The 20,952-nt window shown below is 42.0% G+C and overlaps 1 protein-coding gene across 12 annotated transcripts in view; it reads right to left on the bottom strand.

Annotated features, from left to right (window-relative positions):
• The window catches only part of DEPDC5 (DEP domain containing 5, GATOR1 subcomplex subunit), a 126,310-nt gene that overhangs the window by 62,218 nt on the left and 43,140 nt on the right, over nt 1-20,952 (bottom strand). For 7 of the 12 annotated variants that reach the window (XR_009250403.1, XM_058690933.1, XM_058690926.1 and 4 more), the window contains 7 exons: nt 18,233-18,302; nt 16,196-16,232; nt 15,556-15,676; nt 12,738-12,958; nt 7,507-7,710; nt 5,464-5,599; nt 4,368-4,465 (listed from right to left, as the gene is read on the bottom strand). Coding sequence is in view for 9 of the 12 variants with exons in the window: in XM_058690933.1 (XP_058546916.1) it covers nt 4,368-4,465; nt 5,464-5,599; nt 7,507-7,710; nt 12,738-12,958; nt 15,556-15,676; nt 16,196-16,232; nt 18,233-18,302 (887 nt within the window). In the remaining 3 variants the exon portion in view is untranslated. The remainder of the gene's footprint in view (nt 1-4,367; nt 4,466-5,463; nt 5,600-7,506; nt 7,711-12,737; nt 12,959-15,555; nt 15,677-16,195; nt 16,233-18,232; nt 18,303-20,952) is intronic. The other 5 variants (XM_058690930.1, XM_058690932.1, XM_058690931.1 and 2 more) reach the window with 2 other exon arrangements.

The following is a 20,952-nucleotide window of genomic DNA, read 5'->3' as shown; positions in this document are numbered from 1 at the left end:
AAGACTGAGGATGGATTGAAAGGAAAGTCACTTCAAAAACAAGCAAGGCAGAAAAAAGACTGTCCAAGCCTTTGAGAAAAGGAATCCAGTTAATTGTTCAACAAGGTTATAAGACAGGGAAGAAAAGCACTCTTCAGTGGAGGGAAAGCTAACCTCAGAAAACTTTTAGTATTCATTCAACTACCTGATATGTGCCAGGAACTGTTCTAAGTTCTGAAGATATAGTCATGAGCGAAACACAAATCCTTGCCTTGTTGGAGCTTACAATAAAAACCACAAAATTAAAAGACCTAGTATGACAGGTGGCATTATGTAGAAGTAGCAGGCAGGGAAGATGGACGGGAGTGCCAAGGTAGAGAGTGGCAATTTGGGTAAGACCTAAAGGAAGGAACAGAACAAGCTGTGCGTAGGATGGCCATATCATTTATCATCCAATCCAGGACACCTTTAGAGTGAAAGGGACACTATTAATAATTACACAGGACAATGAATTCAAACCAGACTGTCCTGGGCAAACTCAGGCATGTGGACCTTAGCCATAAAGCTCTCCAGTGTAAGGGCAGAGCAGAGGGGAGAGCAGGAAAAAGCACCTCAGATTCAGAGCATGCCTGATACATTTAGGAAACCCCTACAATAATAAAGTGAGAGGGGAAAGCAGGAGACGAGGTCTGAGAGTAACAAAGGGTTGCAAGAGGGAGGGGGCTCTGTCGGCTATTGTAACGCCTTTGGCTTTTGATCCGAGTGCACTGGGAAGCCCTTGGAGGGTTTTGTGCACAGAAGTTTCATGATCTGACTTCTATTTTCAGAGGGTCACTCTGAATTGCTGTGCTGGAAATAAACTATATCAAAGGGCAAAAAGAGGAAGCTGAGAGACCAGTTAGTGGGATATCACAACAATCCAGGCGAAAGATGAAGGTACCTTCATTAGGGCTGGGACTGGTAGAGGTGATGACATATGGAAAGATTTGGGATATATCCTCATAGATCTGACATTAGTTGGTTATAAATGGCAATATGGTAATAAAAATTATAATGATTTTTATCTAATCCTTTCTGTGGCTGGCTAACATAATCGATCGGGAAGCACAAGATCAAAGATGGGAGTTCAATTCCCATGTGACCCCTGGCCCCTTTGAAATCACATGCTACTGGTCATAAAGGGAATAGGCAAAGGTAAGGATGATCCTACTTAACTCTATTGGCCTGACTAGAAAAAGTCTGAGGAGCCCACACCTTCTCCAAGAAGCTACACATTCTAGAATATATTTATGTAATTGCGCACTTGCATACCAATTAAAGAGAATAATTTTGTGGGCTGTTCAGATGCTTCTCACATATGGCAGCTTGGTCGTGGAAGCACAGATTCATTTGTCAATAAATGTGCTAAACACTGTGGGGAGAAGATGAATAAAGATAAATTCTTTCAGTCTAGTGCAGAGACAGACATAGAAACAAACAGCGGGATCATGATATGCCAAGTAGTACAATTAGGTTATACATATGGAACGATGTGGAAACATGCCTAACATCTCCTAGGAAGGCACGGGGAGAACCGCCAGGGAGGGCTTCAAAGAGAAGGTATTTTGGGGGTTGAATCATAAAGACTGAGTTGATGAGGTGCCTGGGTAGTTCAGTTGGTTAAACGCCCAACTCTTGGTTTCAGCTCAGGTCATGATCTCATGGTTTGTGAGTTCGAGCCCCGTGTTGAGCTCTGCACTGATAGTCCAGAGTCTGCTTGGGATTCTCTCTCTCTCCCTCTCTCTCTGCCTCTCCCCAGCTCATGCTCAGATGCTTTCTCTCTCTCAAAATGAATAAATAAAAATAAAAAAAAAGACTGAGCTGATGTTTGCCAGGCAGAATCAGGGTTGAAGATAGGGTGAAAGCATATTCTGCAGGGGTGCTAGTTCATGCAAAGAAATATGAGGACAAAGATCTTTGGAGGAGCCACAAGCAATGGCTGGAATATAACACATGCACATATCATAACACACATGACAAAGGCAGCTCTTACTTGCTGACTGTGCCAGGAACCATTCCAAGCACTTTACATGGATTATCACATTTAATATTCACACAAATCCTCTTCACAGATGATGAAAGTAAGACACATAGAGGTAACTTGGCCTGAGGGCCTCACTGCTCATTAGAAGTGGAGTTAGGACTCACATCTGAAGAGTCTAGAGCCTGAGTTCTTTCTGTATACAGTGATGTGTGGAAGTGGTGGCCAATAAGGATGCAAAGGCAGGCAGCAGATGGGTCATGACTAGTGTTACAGGCCATGAACCACGGGAGGGTTTTATACGTGGGAAGGAGGGGCTGATCAGATTTGTATTTAGAAATATCTCCTTGGTGACAGTATGGAAGATGAATCAGAGGGAGCAGGGACAAAGCAGGAAGACCACTTAGAAAATTGCTGTCATAATCCTGGCCAGATATGGCATGGGTCTGAACCAAAGCAGAAGCAGTGAGAATGGAGAGGACAGGCCAGAGTCAGAAGAAAGAGGGAACAGAAGAGGGAGAGTGGGTAGGGGAGCCACCAGAGATGATTTTCCTTGTCAGTATACTGAGGATGAGGTACTTGGGAGTTATCCAAGCAGAGAGGTCCATCAGGTGCATGGACCTATGGCGCAAGAGTCCAAGATGGAGAAGGGTGAATGAGAGATCCAGGTTGCACCAAATGCTTTTCCCATGCATGTGTACCAGGGAATCTTTAGCTCAGAGGACTCCATGATGGTGTCATTAGAAGATTTTCCACAACCATCCCCACATAAGGATTCTTTGAAACTTCCCTCTCTTCTTCAAAGTAAATTTCAAAATTCCAAAAGATTCATCTTCCGAGGAATCATCTGGTCTACCTAAGCTATCCCAGGCCCAGAACCACTCCAGGACTAGTCAGGGTAAATCCTGGTGCTTTTACCATCTGCACCTGTAATCCCTCTGTTTCAGATCAGCAGTAAAACTAGCTCAAACTGTAGTGCTGTGAGCCCAAGAACAGCCCCTCCTTGGTACAACTCCATCCCACACAGCCTAGGAAGCTCAAACTCTGGGTTCCTATAAAATGGCTCTTTGGTTTAGCAAAATGGAAAGATTGCCTTTGATACAAGAGTCTGGCAGCCAAGTAACATTTTAAGCACCCCAAGTGCAGACATAAAATGCATCTTATCACCAAACTATTATCCAATTTGTCTTCTCATTTAAAGAGAAATAATAAAAGAACAAAAGAAACAGAGAAAGAGGAAGAGAAAAAAGAAAGAAAGGATGGAAGGAGGGAAGAAGTTAATTAATGACAATCCTTTAGGGATTCTCTTATTGCCAACCAGTTTTTAAGACTTAGCTACTGACCTCTAGAAATATTGTTGGATGAAGCAACCAATGAATGAAGGAACAATTCATTAACCAATTTCATACCACTTCACTTTCACTATACCTTCTTTAAGCTAAGTTTCAGAAACGCAAGTTAGTTATAGAAAACTAAGACATAGAGCAGCAGCCCCATATCCACCCCCAACTAAGTTTTAATGTTTTTTACACTCATGTTGAACAATATCTGTCCTTTGAGGCTTTCCAAAATCTGCCCTTATTCATCCCAACTCCTGTTCCCCTACATCATAAAGATACTCTGAATGGTGTGGTCTAAATGAGGAACAGCAGTCTGAGTCAGGACACCTGGCCACAGGCTTGAGAGATTCAATTAATATCTCTATACCTCAGGACATTAAGTTGCCCCATGTGCAAAACATACTTAATAGTATATGCCCTCCTAGGATGATTGCATGACATGGTAGATATACATGGTCTTCCAGAAAGCATGTAACCTGTGTTAGTGGAAGTCCATTCTGTCCCTGCCTCCCTGCCTCCACCCAGAACCTTCACCTGCTACCTCTCTAGGTAACCAAATCCTACGGCTTCAAGTCTGAGGCGCATGCCCACTTCTCGAAGCTACAATGCCACCGTTCTCCTTCCTGATCTCACAACTGGAACCACATTGTTCCCCTCTGGGTCTCTCCTGATTGTTTATGTACCTGCTGCTGGGTAAGCCCCCCACTAGCAGAACCAGAGCAGAGGCTACTCCTGCTGTCCCCAGTGTTACCCTCGACACCAAGTTCATTAGGGGCCCACAGTCACGACTCACTGACAGGGCGATGATGAATGTGACTTGACCAATGTGTTCTCAGCTAAAAACGTAACGTGCAGCCCATTTATAATTCCATGCATTATACAGCACTGCTTCTAAATAGGTCACCCAAAATTGTGGCTGAAATGATCCCAAAATAGACATGGCCCTGCTTTTCTGGTCCCTGTGTCGTTTCTAGATGTAAGCCTGCAACTCTGAGCATCCCAACTCTGTTACCTCTTGGATTGGTTACCTGCACCACTGTTGCTAAGCAGGCTGACAGAAAGCTCTTCTGTTCCACTGAAGTTCAAGAAGGACATGCTGTCACCAGGCTGGCGGGAAGTGCTGTGCCTGCAGAGAACAGAGCCCAGCCACCTGGCTTAATGCAGAGCATTACCTCTTTTATCCTGTTCACCCCATATCCCAGGAGTCTCGATCAAAAACAGCTCTGAATATCTAGCTACACATGTTGGCAACAACTGGGAGCCATACCACAGGCTACTGGACTTCAGTGCTTGGTGTCTGTGCCAGATCTGGTCTCCTGTGGCCTGCTTGTCCTGGCCTGGCACCTCAAAAACTGCTTTCCCACTGCCATACTGGATTGCCTGCCCTTCCTCATCCTCAGCTCCCCACTGCTAAAACAGACAGGAGGCTATAAAGTGAATGAAAAGAGGTACCAAGTGAGCTGACAAAGAGGGTCATGTCCTGCCCATATCTCTCATCCATTCCACGGGATGTCGAGATGATTGAAAAAGGGGTCCAAAGAGACTGCCCTTTGCAAAGTGTTTCCTAAAGCATCACAGGAACAGTGAGGCCAGTTGTATCCCCAGCTCATGTCTGTCAAGTAAGTGACTTTATTCCTGCACTGACTCTCTTGGATGCTTTCTAATGCATTCAGAACTCTGGTTCAACAAGAGTTGTTTCTATAAACACGGGCCTTGATTTCCATTGCTTTTAGCAGAAACAACTTCTAAACTCAACAGGGGGATTTCTCGGTGGCCAAAATGACAAAAGTCACAGACTTCCCAGAACACACAGCATGAACAACCTGTCTCAGCACTCATTTTCACTCTTGGCTGAGGTTTAGACAAAACTCATGTTTGAGGTTTACAAAGTGTGCTTTGAACTAAAGCTAAAGCAAGGCCTAGGTAACGTGTGGCACAGCGTCAGGCTGTTTGCTTTGCACTTGGCCCAGTGAAAGGAATGGAACTGACAAAGGAAGGGCTTGATCTCATACTGTCTCATCAAGTCTTGTAACCATGACATTTTATAAGCAGACTGTTCTGCCATGGTTCTGGGTACCGCAGAGTTTCTCAAGGTACTTTCTGGAGCCCTATGCACATCCTCACCTTCCAGCAGCTTCATGATACGCTAACTCCAGCAGCTCTGCAGAGGAGTGAGTTGGGTCCCTCTGCCCGCTGCCCTGCAGCTCCGCCATATTCTGTCGGGTCTGGTGATGGATCTGGATGGCCTCTCCGGATGGTCCTACCCAGACAAAGATCCACTGAGCATCATTCCCACCCAACAGCTAGTGCTTTGTACTTAGCTTTACTCTTCCTTCTTTCCAGCTGCTGAGATGTGGGTGCTGGGAGAGACCGGAAGGAAAGCACACCAAGGGTAATATTACACATGTGATCCTCCAGCTTCCCAAAAGAACATCTCCTCTTCTAAGCAGGACTCATCTTCCTGTGGGGACTCACATTTGTCACCCTGTTCAGCCTAAAAACACTTCAGGAGTCTCTGTCTCATGCATGTCAAACTGAGATGCCATAGAGAAACACTGAAGTACAGAAGTAGAGGGCACCTCCCAGAAGGAATGACACAAACTAAACAACAAGGAACACATGAGTGAAACGTCAATGACTCTGTTAATACATAAGACGTTGACAGCTGTGACTCCAAGAAGCAGAGGATGCGCAAGTGCATAAAAGACATCAGGTGGGTGGGAGAGAAATCACAATTAGTCAAGTCTATTCAAAAATGCTTCCTGGGGAAGAAATTTCAGAGGTGAGTGTTTGGCAAGGTTAGTAGGAATGGAAAAAGATGGCACTTGGGCAGAAGAAATAATATGTGTGAAATCTCAAATGTGGAGGAGGCAAAAGGCATGCAGGAGACCACCAGATGAGCATGGGAAAGAACAGAAGCTCTGAGGATGGGAGTGAGGAGATGCAAAGTTGGGGAGCCAGGCAAAGGAGGGCCTCAGCTATCAGCAGACTGGGCAGGCATGAGGACGAAACAGAGGAAGCAGGACCAGAGAGTCCTGTTTTAGTAAAGTGTGCCCAACGGTTGGGGGCAAGATGAGCTGGAGGCCATGAAAGACACATCAATGGTTCTCCTAAGAGAACTCGAAGGGAGCCCGTAGGGATAACAATGTAAAGAAAGAGACAGTGGAAAGAAAAAAATCCTGTAATTATGACAGGGATAAGGGGGGCAAAAAGGAGTTTGGGAGTGACCCCCAATTATGGCCTACACAACCAGATTCATTTCTCATCGATTTAACTTTTAACATTAAAAGCAAGTGGAAAAGGAAGTAACTAGACATCTTCAGGCATTCAGCGGGCTGGCTTCCATGAAAAGACCCTGGAGTTTAATGCATCTGTTCCTTCCCAGCCCAGTCAGAGCCCATTAAGCTGAAGTTAATTTTAGCCACAGCTTTATAAAACCGTACTGTCATCCTCTGTAGGAGAAAACACAGATCAAAAAGGACAGGCTAGGAAAAACAGTGGATTGAAGAAAATGTCTTTTTAAGTTTTGATTGCTTTCGAACTTTCAAAAAATGGAATCATACAGAATGCACTCTTATGTTGGGCTTCTTTCATTATGTCCATAAACTTAAACATAAATTTGGATGTGGTTGTAGTTCATTCTCATTTCTGTATAGCATCTCGTATTTAAAAAAACCACTTATTCTATCCTTTCTCTTTTTTTCAACTTATTTGAACTAAAACAAAAACAAAACAACCAGCTCACCCATTTCTCAAAAATTGTGTTTTTTTTTTAGTTGTCAGAGACTCCTGAGAAAAAACAAAATAATATAACTTCTGTGTATTCAAGACATTAATATCGCTATCCAGAGAGAGACAGGAGAGGAAGGAATGAACAAGGATAAGCAGCATTCCTCTTAGGAAAGAAAGCAGATGACAAAGTACAGTCCCTTTCAAACAGAAGAAAAGCCCTTAGGTTTACACAGTCACTTCCCAAGTGTGTCCTCAAGGATCCCCACAAGAACCCCTGGGGTAGGCAGAGTGGCAATGGATAGCTCCATCTTAGATGTGGGGCACTGGAGTTGCAGAGAAGTTGAGATTCTTAACTGAGGCCACACGGCTGGTTAGTGACAAGGACCAGGACTAGCAGCTCCCAGCACAAGGCTCTTTCCTGAGCAACCAACTTACCCACAGGAAAAGTGTGCATCCAGCGCCTTCTGTTGGATGTGAGCTTCATGGGCATTCGTGACGGGGCAAAGGGGTTAATCAGTGCCCGCTGGGGTGTGTATCCCCCAGGTCGAACATGCAGCATGGATTCTGCGCTGCCTACATGGAACCTTCCCGGCGCACTAGAGTCTCGCTGTGGTGGTTCCATCATGTTCTCCAGGACATCTGTCAGTTATTGTGGAGTTGAGGCATGAAGAGAAAGCACAGAGCCATGGTGAAACCAGGACTAGGCAATCAGCCAAGGCTGACTAGAATCTTGAACGTCATACATGTTAGGGAGTGAAAGAAATAAGTAAAATCACCCAACTATAATGAAATGAAACACTGGGTTTGTTTACTTTTTAAATACTTGGGAGAAGGAAGTTCTGGCTCCTAAATTACTGGCCCAATAAAGCCACACCAAAACCTGATGGAGAGAACCACCCATCACCTAGAGACCCTGCACTTTGAGCTAGATGCAATGACTTGAGTTGCCTCCCTGAGAGATAGGGTGGGTATATTCTATATGTGGGAGGAACGATAAAAATAGATATTTGGTGTCGAGAAGGGCAGACCCTGATAGAGATAGCCAGTGTGTTCATTAAACCCATTTGATTTTCCTCTTAGGCACATGAGACTATAGTTTCTAGCCCCTCTACGCTGGGGCCAAATAACTTTGTTCTACCTCTTACACTTTTGGTAGGAATGCAAACGGGTACAGCCACTGTGGAAAACAAAATGGAGATTCCTCCAAAAGTTAAAAATAGAACTACCCTATGATCTAGTAATCGCCATAGGTATTTACTCAAAGAATACAAAAACACTAATTCAAAGGGATACATGCACTCTTATGTTTATAGCAGCATTATTTACAACAGCCAAATTATGGAAGCAGTCCAAGTCTCTATCAATAGATGAATAGATAAAGAAGATGTGGTATATGTATACAATGGAATATTATTCAGCCATAAAAAAGAATGAAATCTTGGGGTGCCTGCGTGCCTCAGTTGGTTAAGCGTCCGACTTCGGCTCAGGTCATGATCTCATGGCTCATGAGTTTGAGCTGCACATAGGGCTCTGTGCTGATAAGCACGGAGCCTGGAGCCTGCTTTGGATTCGGTGTCTCTCTCCTTCTCTGTGCCTTCACCCCCCCCCCAAACTAAATAAACATTTAAAAAAATTAAAAAAAAAAAAAAAGAATGAAATCTTGGCATTTGCAACAACATGGATGGAGCTAAAGAGTATAATGCTAAGTGAAATAAGTCAGAGAAAGACAAATACCATTATTTCATACATATGGGGAATTTAAGAAACAAAACAAACAAGCAAAGGGAAAAAGAGAGACAGAGACGAGACAGAGAGACAGAGACAAACCAAGAAACAGACTGTTAAGAGAACAAACTGATGATTACCAGAGGGGAGGGAGGTGGGCTGATGGGTAAAATAGGTGATAGGGATTAAGGAGTGTATATTTTGTGATGAGCACAGAGCAATTTATGGAATTGTTGAGTCACTATATTGTACACCTAAAATTTACATAACACTGTATGTTAACTACACTGGAAATGCCATGGCATGGCATGGCATGACATGACATGGCATGACATGACATAAAATAAAAATAATAACTTCGTTCCAAGCAATAGAACACAGGTGGAAATGGCATGCTCCAATGAAGGCCTGGACCACAAATATCTCTACTCATGATCTCCATTCTCTTTTCCCCTACTGTGCTAACTTTGGAGACCAGTGCTAATGATCATACCATCCCAGCCTGGGGCCCTGAATGACTGGGTGGATCAGAAACCCCTCCCACTGACTCAGTGACCTGGATATAAGTAAGCAAATATTACTATGTTTAAAAAAAAAAAATTCCTGGGAGAAAAGAATGAAGAAATGGATGCATCCAGCATTGACCAGGCAATGAGGTGGCATGACATACAGACTCAACCTGTCTTGTCCAACGGCAGACAGGCTCCCATTATAGAGATGGAGGTAACATGCTACATAACCTAAGTGGATCAAAGAGCTAAAACCCACAACCAGCTCCCCTGGTATGCATCCCACGTTCACTAAAGCAATCACCCACATCAGAAAATGGGTCCAGCAGATGCAAATTCCATGGCATCAAGGAATATGTCTTGTTCACCATTATTTAGCCAATGCCTACCAAAGAACCTGGTATATAGTAATAGCTAATTCCTTAAAGCTGATTTGCATGCAAGAAGGGAACATTCAGATATCTATGAAAGCTATATTTTTCAGTTTTATTAAAATTTATTTATTTATTTACTTATTCTGAGGGAGACAGAGACAGCACAAGTGGGGAGGGGCAGAGAGAGGGGGAGGGAGAGAGAGAGGGAGGGAGGGAGAGAGGGGGAGAGAGGGAAAGGGAGGGAGAGAGAGAGAGAGAGAGAGAGAGAGAGAGAGAGAGAGAGAGAATCCCAAGCGGGCTTTATGCTGTGTGCTATCAGCACAGAGCCCGATGCAGTGCTCCAACTTACCAACTGTGAGATCATGACCTGAGACGAAATCAAAGAGTAGGACGCTTAACTGACTGAGCCACCCAGGCACCCCTATTTTTTCACTGTTAATTAATGAGTTGATGCTCAGGTTTACCAAATAAAAAAGAAAATGGTCTAGTTAGTTATCATGAAAATAAAAGGAGAAAATCCAATTTAAAAAAAGATTAAGTTAACGCTTTGAAAAGGATGAGAAATAGGACTAAGGGATAAGGGTGCCTGGCTGGCTCAGTTGGTAGAGCATGCGACTCTGTCTCAGCATCATGAGTTTGAGCCTCACATTGGGCATGAAGCCTACTTAAAAAAGAAAAAAAAAAAAAAAAAGAAAAAGGACTAAGGGATAAAGTGGGTCAAAAATACATATAGATTGCAACTACCTGGATGGAACTAGAGGGTATTATTCTAAGCGAAATTAGAGAAAGACAAATATCACATGACTTCACTCACATGAGGAATTTAAGATACAATACAGATGAACATAAGGGAAGGGAAGCAAAAATATATAAAAACAGGAAGGGGGACAAAACATAAGAGACTCTTAAATATAGAGAACAAACAGAGTATTGCTGGAGGGGTTGTGGGAGGTGGGGATGGGCTAAATGGGTAAGGGACATTAAGGAATCTACTCCTGAAATCACTGTTGCACTATATGCTAACTTGGATGTAAATTTAAAAAACAAATAAAAATTTTTTTAAATATATGTTATAGAAAAAAAAATATGTATAGAGGAAAGGGGAAATGTTTTCTATGTTACATTGGGTAGGTAGATGGGTGAGACCCCCTAAACACACTAGAGAAACAGTAAACTAAGGGCCTATAGATTGTACTGCCTTATAATATTCTAGTGAATTGCTTTTTGGCTTTTCCAAAAAACTCCCCAATATCACTAAAGGACACTGAAATCAATTCTACTATTCAGATAAATTTTTAAGAAAACTATTTTCAAAGCTACTTTCAAAACTACAACATTATCTCCTCAGAGATCTGGCTTTTAGAGCAACAAGGGTTTTGGAAGAACTAACGTTTAGTGTAATTTAGCTTTTGTTACAGATCCTACTAAGAATATTTGCAGAAAAATGGGGATAACTGTCACACGAACTTAGAAATTTCCAGAAAGTGGGAAAATGCTAACCTACAAATTTCAAATGTATTAAAATTCCTGAGTGCTGAAACTAATTAAGTGACACAGGTGATACACTATACTCATGTCATTAAATATCTGCTCCTTTCTCTTTTTTTAGCATTTCCTATTTATACTTTGAACCAGTTACAAAACAAGCAAAATTTTTTCTATAGTCAAAAACTATGCCCTTGGCATAGTATACATGGTGCTGGAGCTGATGGCTTCACCTTCAACACCCTGGGTCATAGAAAACATTCCTCACCCTTTGGGAATCCTTCCAGGAGGGCAACAGGGGGCAGCTATGTGTATACAACATTCCTAAGTCAGTGATCAAAAGTCAGGAAGGCTGCGCTTCCATTTATATAACATCCTTGAAATTAACAAAATTATAGAGCAAGAGAATGATCAGTGAGAGTGTGTGGCTATAAAGGGGTAACACAAGACAGCCCTGTGGTGATGGAATAGTTCTGTATTTAATTATGATGATAATTATAAATAAATAAATCTACACATGTGATAAAAATGCATAGAGGAGCACCTGGCTGACTTAGTCATTAGAGCATATGATTCATGATCTCAAGGTTATGAGTTCAAAACCCATATTGGGCACAGAGCTTACTTAACAAATAAATAAATAAACAAACAAGCAAACAAATATGGAATGCCTGGGTGGTTCAACAGGTTAAGTGTCTGGTTCTTGATTTCAGCTCAGGCCATGATCTCATGGTTCATGAGACTGAGCCCTCTCTTGGGCTCTGTGCTGAAAGTATGGAGCCTGCTTGGGAGTATCCTTTTCCCTGTCTCTCTGCCCCCACCTCAAAATAAATAAACATTTAAAAAAACAAAACAAAACAAACTGCACAGAAATACACACACACAAATGAGTGCATGTAATACTAGTGAAATCTGAATGAGCTCTGTGGCTTGTACCAATGTCAGTTTCCTGGTCTGATGTTGTCTATAGTTATACAACATGTTGCTATGGTGAAAATGAGTGAAAGGTACCTAGGCCCTCCGTGTGTGTGTGTGTGTGTGTGTGTGTGTGTGTGTGTATCTGTCATTTCCCATGAATCAATAATTATTTCAAAATTAAAAGTTTTTTAAAAAGTCAGGAGGTACCTGTAGACTCTAGCTGCAGGTGCTGCTCGACGGCAGAATAAGATACAGAAAAAGTAGCACCTGTACTCCCTAATGTGAGCCGGGTTAGCAAGTTAACTGTGAGGAGAAATCTTAAAATACAATATGGGACTGAGGCTGTTTTAGGCATGACACAAATGGCAATGATAAGAAAATAAGCAAACACCTTTGACCCTAGGCCTAAAAAAAGCTCTGCATTAACATATGGAAAGGTATATAGTTACAGTGAAGGGGGAAAAAGTGTTAGAGACAAAAATAGTATAATATACACAGACGTACATCTCAGGTGACATACACTTTGCACTGGCATGGAAATAATAAGATATGGGACTTATACCCCACATCTGGTCACATTCCCTCCCATCCCCTGCTGCAGGAAGAGAGCTGTCCCCAGCTCTGCCCCGCTGTGCCCGTTCTTCAGCCCTCTGACCTCGAGTGCTGGTGTAGCCCAAGGAACTGCTGACTTCATACTGGTGCAGGTGGGGGTGCGGGATCATCAGGATGTTGGCACTCCTGCCCAGGGAGCTGTCATCAGAAGCCTGGCTCCGCACTTCCTCAGTGGGCAGTGTGCGGCTGGGCAGGGAAGGGCTGGATGAGACATCACAGGAGCTGGCGCTCTTTCGATTATGACTCTCCCGCTCTCGCACAGATCTGACAAGTGAGAAACAATGAGTTACCAACAAGCAAGTGATGGTGCCCCACCTAGAATTAAAGCACCAAAACCTGTCACCAGCCCAAGCTAATTGGGAAACCAATAACAAAAATCCCCACTGTGTTCTATGAGTGAGAAATAATGTAGGGGGGATTCCCCCTCGACCAGCTTGAGATATTGCATAAGAACTGACAGCTCTCAATTGGCCCAAGTCCTGGGGTCATAGCTGTAAAGGAGTCACTATTCCAGTCTAACCCTACTTGATCCCACCAATCAATCTCATATCACTGAAAATGGGGCAACTAGACAGGATATGATATGATCCAAGAGAAAGTACACAGCCACCTCAGGAGTCTTCTTGGACCAAAAATTGAGCCTAAATATAATCAGGCCTCTAGAGGTAATTGCTAGTTTACAGGAAATTCAGAGAAGAGAGGACAAGTTAAACATTATAACAAAACAATCAGCCAAATGAAAAAAGCAACATAATCTACAGTCACAGAAAAAACACATTCCAACCAAATGCTTTGTCTGCATCTTCTTTAGGTCCCAATTCAAATCAACCAACTGTAAAAACACATTTTTGAGACAACTGGGAAATTTGAATATAGACTAGCTATTAGAAGATATTAAAGAATTAGTGTTAATTTTGGTACTTGGGATAATTTATTTTTTAATTCTTATTTGTTAAAGACATACACTATAACATTTACAGGTTAAAAAAGGGATTTGTTTTAGAATACTCCAACAAAATGTAAAATGTAGGGAAAGCAATGAAATGAGGCAGACAAGACACTGATCACTCTTCATTATACTACTCTATTTGAGTATGTTTGGACATTTCCTTAATAAAGGTTTTAAAAAGTTTATCCTTATTAAAACATAAAACTCCCTAAGGAGAAAACTTCTGGAAGTAGTAGGAGCAAGGATCAAAAAGGGAGAAGCCCAATAGGGAGGCAAAAATTCAGAATGTAAGAGTTAGCAACTACGGATAGGGCTCCTCCTCTGGTATCAGAGCTGTTCTGTTTCCGCCTGGAAGGATTTTGTCTTAAGTCAGAGCTTAAATGGAGCCTGAAAATAGATCCCCTGGGCTGACTGCATGTACATTATTGCAAAAGTAAATATCTGGGCACCAATGTATGCTTAGTCCTGTGCAGGGAGACAGAGTACCAATTAAGACACAGGCGGCTCCCTCAGGAAACATAAGACCTAAGTTTCTGAAATACCATGTCTTGCCATCTTTGTTTAGAAAAAAACAAAACCAAAGATCTTCGACTGTGAAAGCATTTTTATTTATTTATTTTTTATTTTTGTGTGTGTGTGAAAGCATTTTTAAATACTCGGGAGGAAAGTGCTACCAAATCCCTAATCAGATCTATGTATAAGAGAACTGTAGTTAATGGCACTAAAGGTTCTAAACATTTAGGAAATGTTTTATGTCTGAGCTCTAAATGTTTTCATCTTTTTTAAAAAATTTTTAATGTGTTTTTATTTCTGAGAGAGAGAGACAGAGACAGAGCATGAGTGGGCAGGGGCAGAGAGAGCGAGACACAGAATCCAAAGCAGTTCCAGGCTCCAAGCTGTCAGCACAGACAACTCACAGACCGTGAGAGAGATCATGACCTGAGCAGAAGTCAGCCATTTAACCAACTGAGTCACCCAGGTGCCCCTAAATGTTTTCATCTTAAGATGGGACGAGATGAAAGGAGAGAAGATAATCATGTGGCTACTATAAACTCAACTGCCAATGTGAAGAGATGGAATATTGGGGCGCCTGGGTGGCTCAGTTGGTTGGGCGTCCGACTTCAGCTCAGGTCACAATCTCACAGTTCGTGAGTTCGAGCCCTGTGTCAGGCTCTGGGCTGATGGCTCAGAGCCTGGAGCCTGCTTCCGATTCTGTCTCCCTCTCTCTCTGCCCCTCCCCCATTCATGCTCTGTCTCTGTCTCAAAAATAAATAAACATTAAAAAAAAAAAAAAAAAAAAAAAAAAAAGAGATGGAATATTCTTCCAATCACTGTGCTTAAATAAACGTGCATATTTAAGAAATTTGGAAAATGGACTCATGGCATTTAGTCCACTAGGGGTGTAAAAAAAAAAAAAAAAAAAAGCCCTGGGATGGGACGCCTTTTTACATAAGACTCAGAAATGAATATATTGGTAAATCCAACTACAGCACAATTAAAAACTATCATATGACAAAAATAACATGGAACACACTTAAAAAGCAAGAATTAAAGACAGAAAAGTCTCTTGCCCACTGGGAATAAAATACTCCAAAGAAACTATGGGCCCTAGGATCTATCTATATATATACATTAATAGCAGCCCAGTAAGAAGATTCTAGAATTTGTGAATTGCTTCTCTTGATTAGAAGAACACTCTATTTGGGGACAACATTTCTTACAAATATAGCTAACAAAATGGGTGGGCCAGAGAACCTAGAAACAGAACCCTTAATGATCTACACGGTATAGTTTCCATTTGGCTAATTTTAATTTAAAACATTTTCCAGGTTGCTCTCATGAAGGTCCCTGCAGGCCCTAAGGTTTTCCAAGCAATTTTCATATACACCCCAAAGTGAATCTGGCAAAAAACCTGCAGGTAGCGAGGCGCTGAGCCCGGGATGGGCCTGGCAACCTGAACACTTGGGCATCGTAGGCATCATAATCTACTTGGATGGGAAGGGCGTTCTCAGATTCTTTTGGAGTCCCAAGAGCTGAAATACACAAATCAAGTGAATGGTCACTAAAATACATTTCAACCAGATGCCTTCAGAGGGCTTTCATCAAAATCCACAAGACACAGGTGATCACCATCATGTCTCCCTGAAAAAAGTGGGATAATAACCCATTCATCAGGTTCTTGAAATTAAATGACTAACATGTCAAAGTGATATAGAAAAGAGTGTAGCACTAAATAAGGGGAAAGTTTGGGTAGTATTTCATTCTTCTGTGATCCCACTTTTAAAAAAGATCCTCTTAATATGTGGTACGGTTAGTACTTTAAAACTTTCTGCCTGATCCCTACAATGGACTGATGGAAAAGAAAAGGTTTGTCAGCATCTGTTTCACAGCTGACAGGACGAAAATATACAAGGCAGTTAAAGGACTTTCCGAGGGAAACTCAGGTCTCCCAACTTAGCTGTGAACTGCTTATGCGACCTCACATAATCTTGTTGCCATGGGTTAGCGGACTCTTTTTAAACGGGACAAAAGGAGGTCTCCAAAATACTCACATGTATCACGGCCATTTTTTGCTTTCTCAGAGGCAGGCTGTAAAATTAAATAGATAATTAAGCACTTCCTCCTCTGCTAAAATAGAACTTATCACAAGGCACAGTATGTAGGTGGCTGCTCCCCTGGGTAGAGACCATGCCTTACCCCTCCCTGTAGCTGATGGGAAGGCAGGAGCAAACACCTGAGGCCTACCTACCGCAGTGTCAGGCCCTACCAGGCCCACCTCACACCTTGGTTGCCCTCAAAACTCTATCCTCACCGTATAGGTGAGGGCATTCAATTCTAGAGAGAAAAAGGGACTTTCTCAAAGTCACAAAACAGGTGGCAGAGCCAAAATCCAAGTCCAGTCCTTCCTGTTCTCAGTCAGTCCAGTGGTATGTGTATCCTACCTGCCCCCAAACCCTTCATGCGCATGGCCCCCTTCACTACAGTGCTCTCACTGGTTTGCCTACACCTATAAGAGATCACCCAGTTTGCTGAAATGCTTTACAGAGGTAGAAAGAAAACACAAAGAGCTTTTTTTTTCCTCTTCCAAATAAGTCTTTTTCAGGACCCTTTAAACTTCTCTAACAATACTCACTCTTTCTTCTTTAAAATCATCATGTATAGAGAAGTTCCTCCATGTTCCACTTTGCCCAGAAGGGTTGAGATGAAGGCATAAAACCTCAGAGGGCAGGAGGTGGTCCTTTCTGGGAAGAGTCCCTTCTCCTAGCACCTCACTACTTGACAAAGCCCATTTTAGAAGGAGTCTTCATAGTCCTCTCAATTAATATTTTCCTTATTAGAAGAGTAACATTAACCCATTACCCCTCCCAAAAAAGGGAAAAAATGGCCCTGATACTACTAACATGACCACAATAGAGCAGCTTTCACAGTTTAACTCTGCTAGAAACAGGCAGATGGATGGGTGAGAGTACCTGGTATGCCACCTACATACCCAACAGTCTGTGTGTCTCTTCACCTTATATCAAAAACACGTTTTAAGGTTCTTAAAACTGGCACTTTTATTGACTGGCAATATATTACATGGAGTGTAGTTCATGGTTTAGTCATTTCCCTATTATTTTCAACTTCTAACTATTATAAATAAAGATCCTATTTGCATTCAATATCCTCAATTATTTCCTTAAACCATATAGCCAAAAATGGAATTGTCTGGTCAAATGGCATGAACGTTTTCACTGTCCTTGATACACATGGCTGAACTGCTTTTTGTAAGTATTGTACACCAACCAGGTACTCAAGCACCAATATCACCACTTTTCCCAGGACTTGGTATAATTGTTTTGTTTTAAACCTTTCGATAAGCAGGGCCACCTGGCAGGTTCAGTCAGTGGAGCGTATGACTCTCAGTCTCAGGGTTCTAAGTTTGAACCCCACGTTGGGCATAGAGATTACTTAAAAATAAAATCTTTAGGGGCACCTGGGTGGTTCAGTCAGTTAAGCATCTGACTTCGGCTCAAGTCACGATCTCACGGTTCATGAGTTCAAGCCCCCACATCAGGCTCTGTGCTGACAGCGCAGAACCTGGAGTCTGCTTTGGATTCTGTGTTTCTGTTTCTCTCTCTCTCTCTCAAATAAAGAAATATTAAAATAAAATAAAATCTTGATAAAATAAAATAAACCCATTTGGTAAACAAAAAGAATCTCCATTCTTGTTTGAATTTGCATTTCTTTAACTACTGCCAAGATGTGATCTTTACATCATATTTCCCCTTTGCTGCAATGCGTGCCCATGTCTTTGTCCCCAAAGGTATCTGAGCAGTCCCAGTATCTGAATAAACCAATCACATCATGACAAAAATATTCATTATTAAAGAACTAAAAAGAGTTGTCATAGTTTTCCCAAAGATATTTCTTATACTCTGGAGGTTTGCCTTGTTGTTGATGTATTTAATGTGGAAAATCATAAAGTTCTAAGACAAATGTCTTGAACTCTACTCATGACCATGGGGAAGAAGGGCATATCCTGGGATCAAAATAACCATGTTGGTGTGTGACACTCCCTGAAGGCTCTACAGGTTGGTGACACCTACCTTCTTTCCTGCCAGTTTTATTCGCGGGGTGAAACTGTTACAAAAGAGCTGGCTTTTAGACGTATAGAAACTGTGAAAGAAAAAAGGTCATTAATTTAAGCCCCTTCCATTTTATATATTTTTTAATTTTTTTTAATATTTATTTATTTTTTGAGAGAGAGAGAGAGAGAGAGACAAAGCATGAACAGAGGGAGACACAGAATCCAAAGCAGGATCCAGGCTCTGATCTGTCAGCGTAGAGCTTGATGCGAGGCTCAAACTCATGAATGTGAGATCATGACCTGAGATGAAGTCAGACACTTAACCGACTGAGCCACGCAGGCACCCCATAAGTTCCTTGCATTTTAAACTTTAAATTGAAACCCCAGCCATGGATTAGTCCTCTCTTGACTGCCTATGTCTCAGGCTTCACTGATTCCTCCAATTCTAACTTGTTCTGTAATTACTACAAAATATTAAATATGGTTTTAATTATTGTTCTATTCTTTTTTCCTTTGTTAACTGTTTCACACTAGTCCTGATTCCTAACTGGATGAGAATCTCCTCCTCCTGGCAGAGATTACATCTATTTACACCATGATACTTTTGCATCTTGATACTTGGCACGATGCTGGGCCCAAGTGTGGTCTTTATCACTCTTGGGTTGAACAGCACTTGGTAAGCAAGAATAAGTCAGGCAAGAAAAGAAAAAAAATGGTCTTAAGAAAATATGGCACAAATCATCAAATTGTTATCTCTTTGAAAATCATATCTTTTTTTTTTTAAGTTTATTTATTTTTGACAGGGAGAGAGAGCATGAGCAGGGGAGGGCCAGAGAGAAGAGAGAGAGAGAACCCGAAGTAGGCTCCACACAGTCAGTGCAGAGCCTGACACGGGGCTCAAACTCACAAACCCCAAGATCATAACCTGAACCAAAACCAAGAGTGGGACACTTAGCTGACTGAACCACCCAGGTGCCCCTGAAAATCATATCTTAATGCAGTCACGTCAGACACACAAGAAAATTGGGAAACCCAACCTTGCCCTGGGTCTAATGAGTAAACAGAGGCTAAACAGACTTTTCCATCTTAGGCATGTCTCTGTAGTCTCTTTTATCTATAATTAACTTATGGGAAAGATGTTTTGAACACTAACCAATCCCCATCTTCCATTATAACTCTGATCATAAGCAAAAAAAAAAAAAAGTTATCAATAGATAACCAGTGAACTGTAGGGCAATCCAGTAACTAACACATTATGCATTATGTGCATAACATAAGAATACCAACTGCGGGGTGCCTGGGTGGCTCAGTCAGTTAAGCATTCAACTTTGGCTCAGGTCATGATCTCACAGTTCGTGGGTTCCAGCCCCACTCTGGGCTCCGTGCTATTAGTGGGGAGCTTGCTCGGGATTCTATCTCTCTCCCTCTCTCTCTGCCTCTCCCCCACTTGTGCTCTCTCTCTCTCTCTCACTCAAAATAAATAAATAAACTTTAAAAAAAGAAAGGAGGAGTGTTTGGGTGGCTCAGTTGGTTAAGCATCCAATTCTTGGTTTCAGCTCAGGTCATCATCTTACGTTTTATGAGTTCAGACCCTGTGCTGGGCTCTGTGCTGGTGGTGTGGAGTCTGCTTGGGATTCTCTTTCCCTCTCTCTCCGTCCCTCCCCTGCGCACTCTCTCTGTCTCTCTCAAATTGAATAAATTAAAAAAAAAAAATACCAACTGCAATCAGACCTGGAGTCCAACTAGCCCCTGGGACTTGACTCCTCAGAGTGGTACCAAGGAAAGTACAAGTAGAGGATGCTGCTTGCTTTCCAGACATTAATTGCAAAAGATCTGAGTATTAAAGTGATATTAGCCAGAAGAATGGGTTTCTATTAGATGTATCTACATGAAATTGCTGTGTTTGAAGGTCAAACACAGTGTAAAAATCACAATTTCAAATGGTTTAAACCAACAGCTTCAGCTTTGCCATGAACTTGCTGCTCAACCTTTGGCAAGTCAAGTTACCCTCCTGGAACACCTATACAGTATGACTGGAGGGTCTCTATGATCTCTAAAACAGACTCCAGATGCCTATGGCATCCTCAAATGCCCGTTTTATAACTCTTATGTATCTGCTATTAATTTACTTTTTGGATCAATTTTCATGACTAGCCAATAATACTTGGGAGAATAACTTTTCACTGAAGATAATTTGATTATGCTTCAAGTAAGGTCTCTGGCCTTGTGGAATGATTTTGAAGAGGCTAGTGGACAGGATATGAACAATGGCCCTTCCAAGCAGCCATGCACCTCTGGCCACAAGCCCTCTTTGCTCCTGTCTATGAGTGGCTCAAGCAAACAAGATTCACAGTGAGATGTGAAAAGCAGGCCTCAGGCCATCCCAGCTCTCAGATTCTGAAGTCATACATGTGTGAATCATCGTCCATCTTAAATGGTATCAGAAAGCCAATTTGGGATGAAAAATACAGTGATAAATCAGGAAACCTTCAAGTTATTATTAACATTTGAGGAAATTACAGTGTTTAAATTCATATACAATTTTGTGTGTGATAGCTACTCTCTCCCTTAATTATTTCCTAAACCAAACGTAAAACAATGAAATATGGTGTATAATTAAACAGCAGCTGTTTTCTTATGGGCAAAAGAATCTTAATGTATATTCAGGGGCACCTGGGTGTCTCAGTCGGGTAAGTGTACAACTCTTGGGTTTCGGCTCAAGTAATCGTGGGGTGAGCC

This window comes from Neofelis nebulosa, chromosome 11 (assembly GCF_028018385.1).
Source record: "Neofelis nebulosa isolate mNeoNeb1 chromosome 11, mNeoNeb1.pri, whole genome shotgun sequence".
NCBI lineage: Eukaryota > Metazoa > Chordata > Mammalia > Carnivora > Felidae > Neofelis > Neofelis nebulosa.
This window is presented reverse-complemented; position numbering and strand designations above follow the sequence as displayed.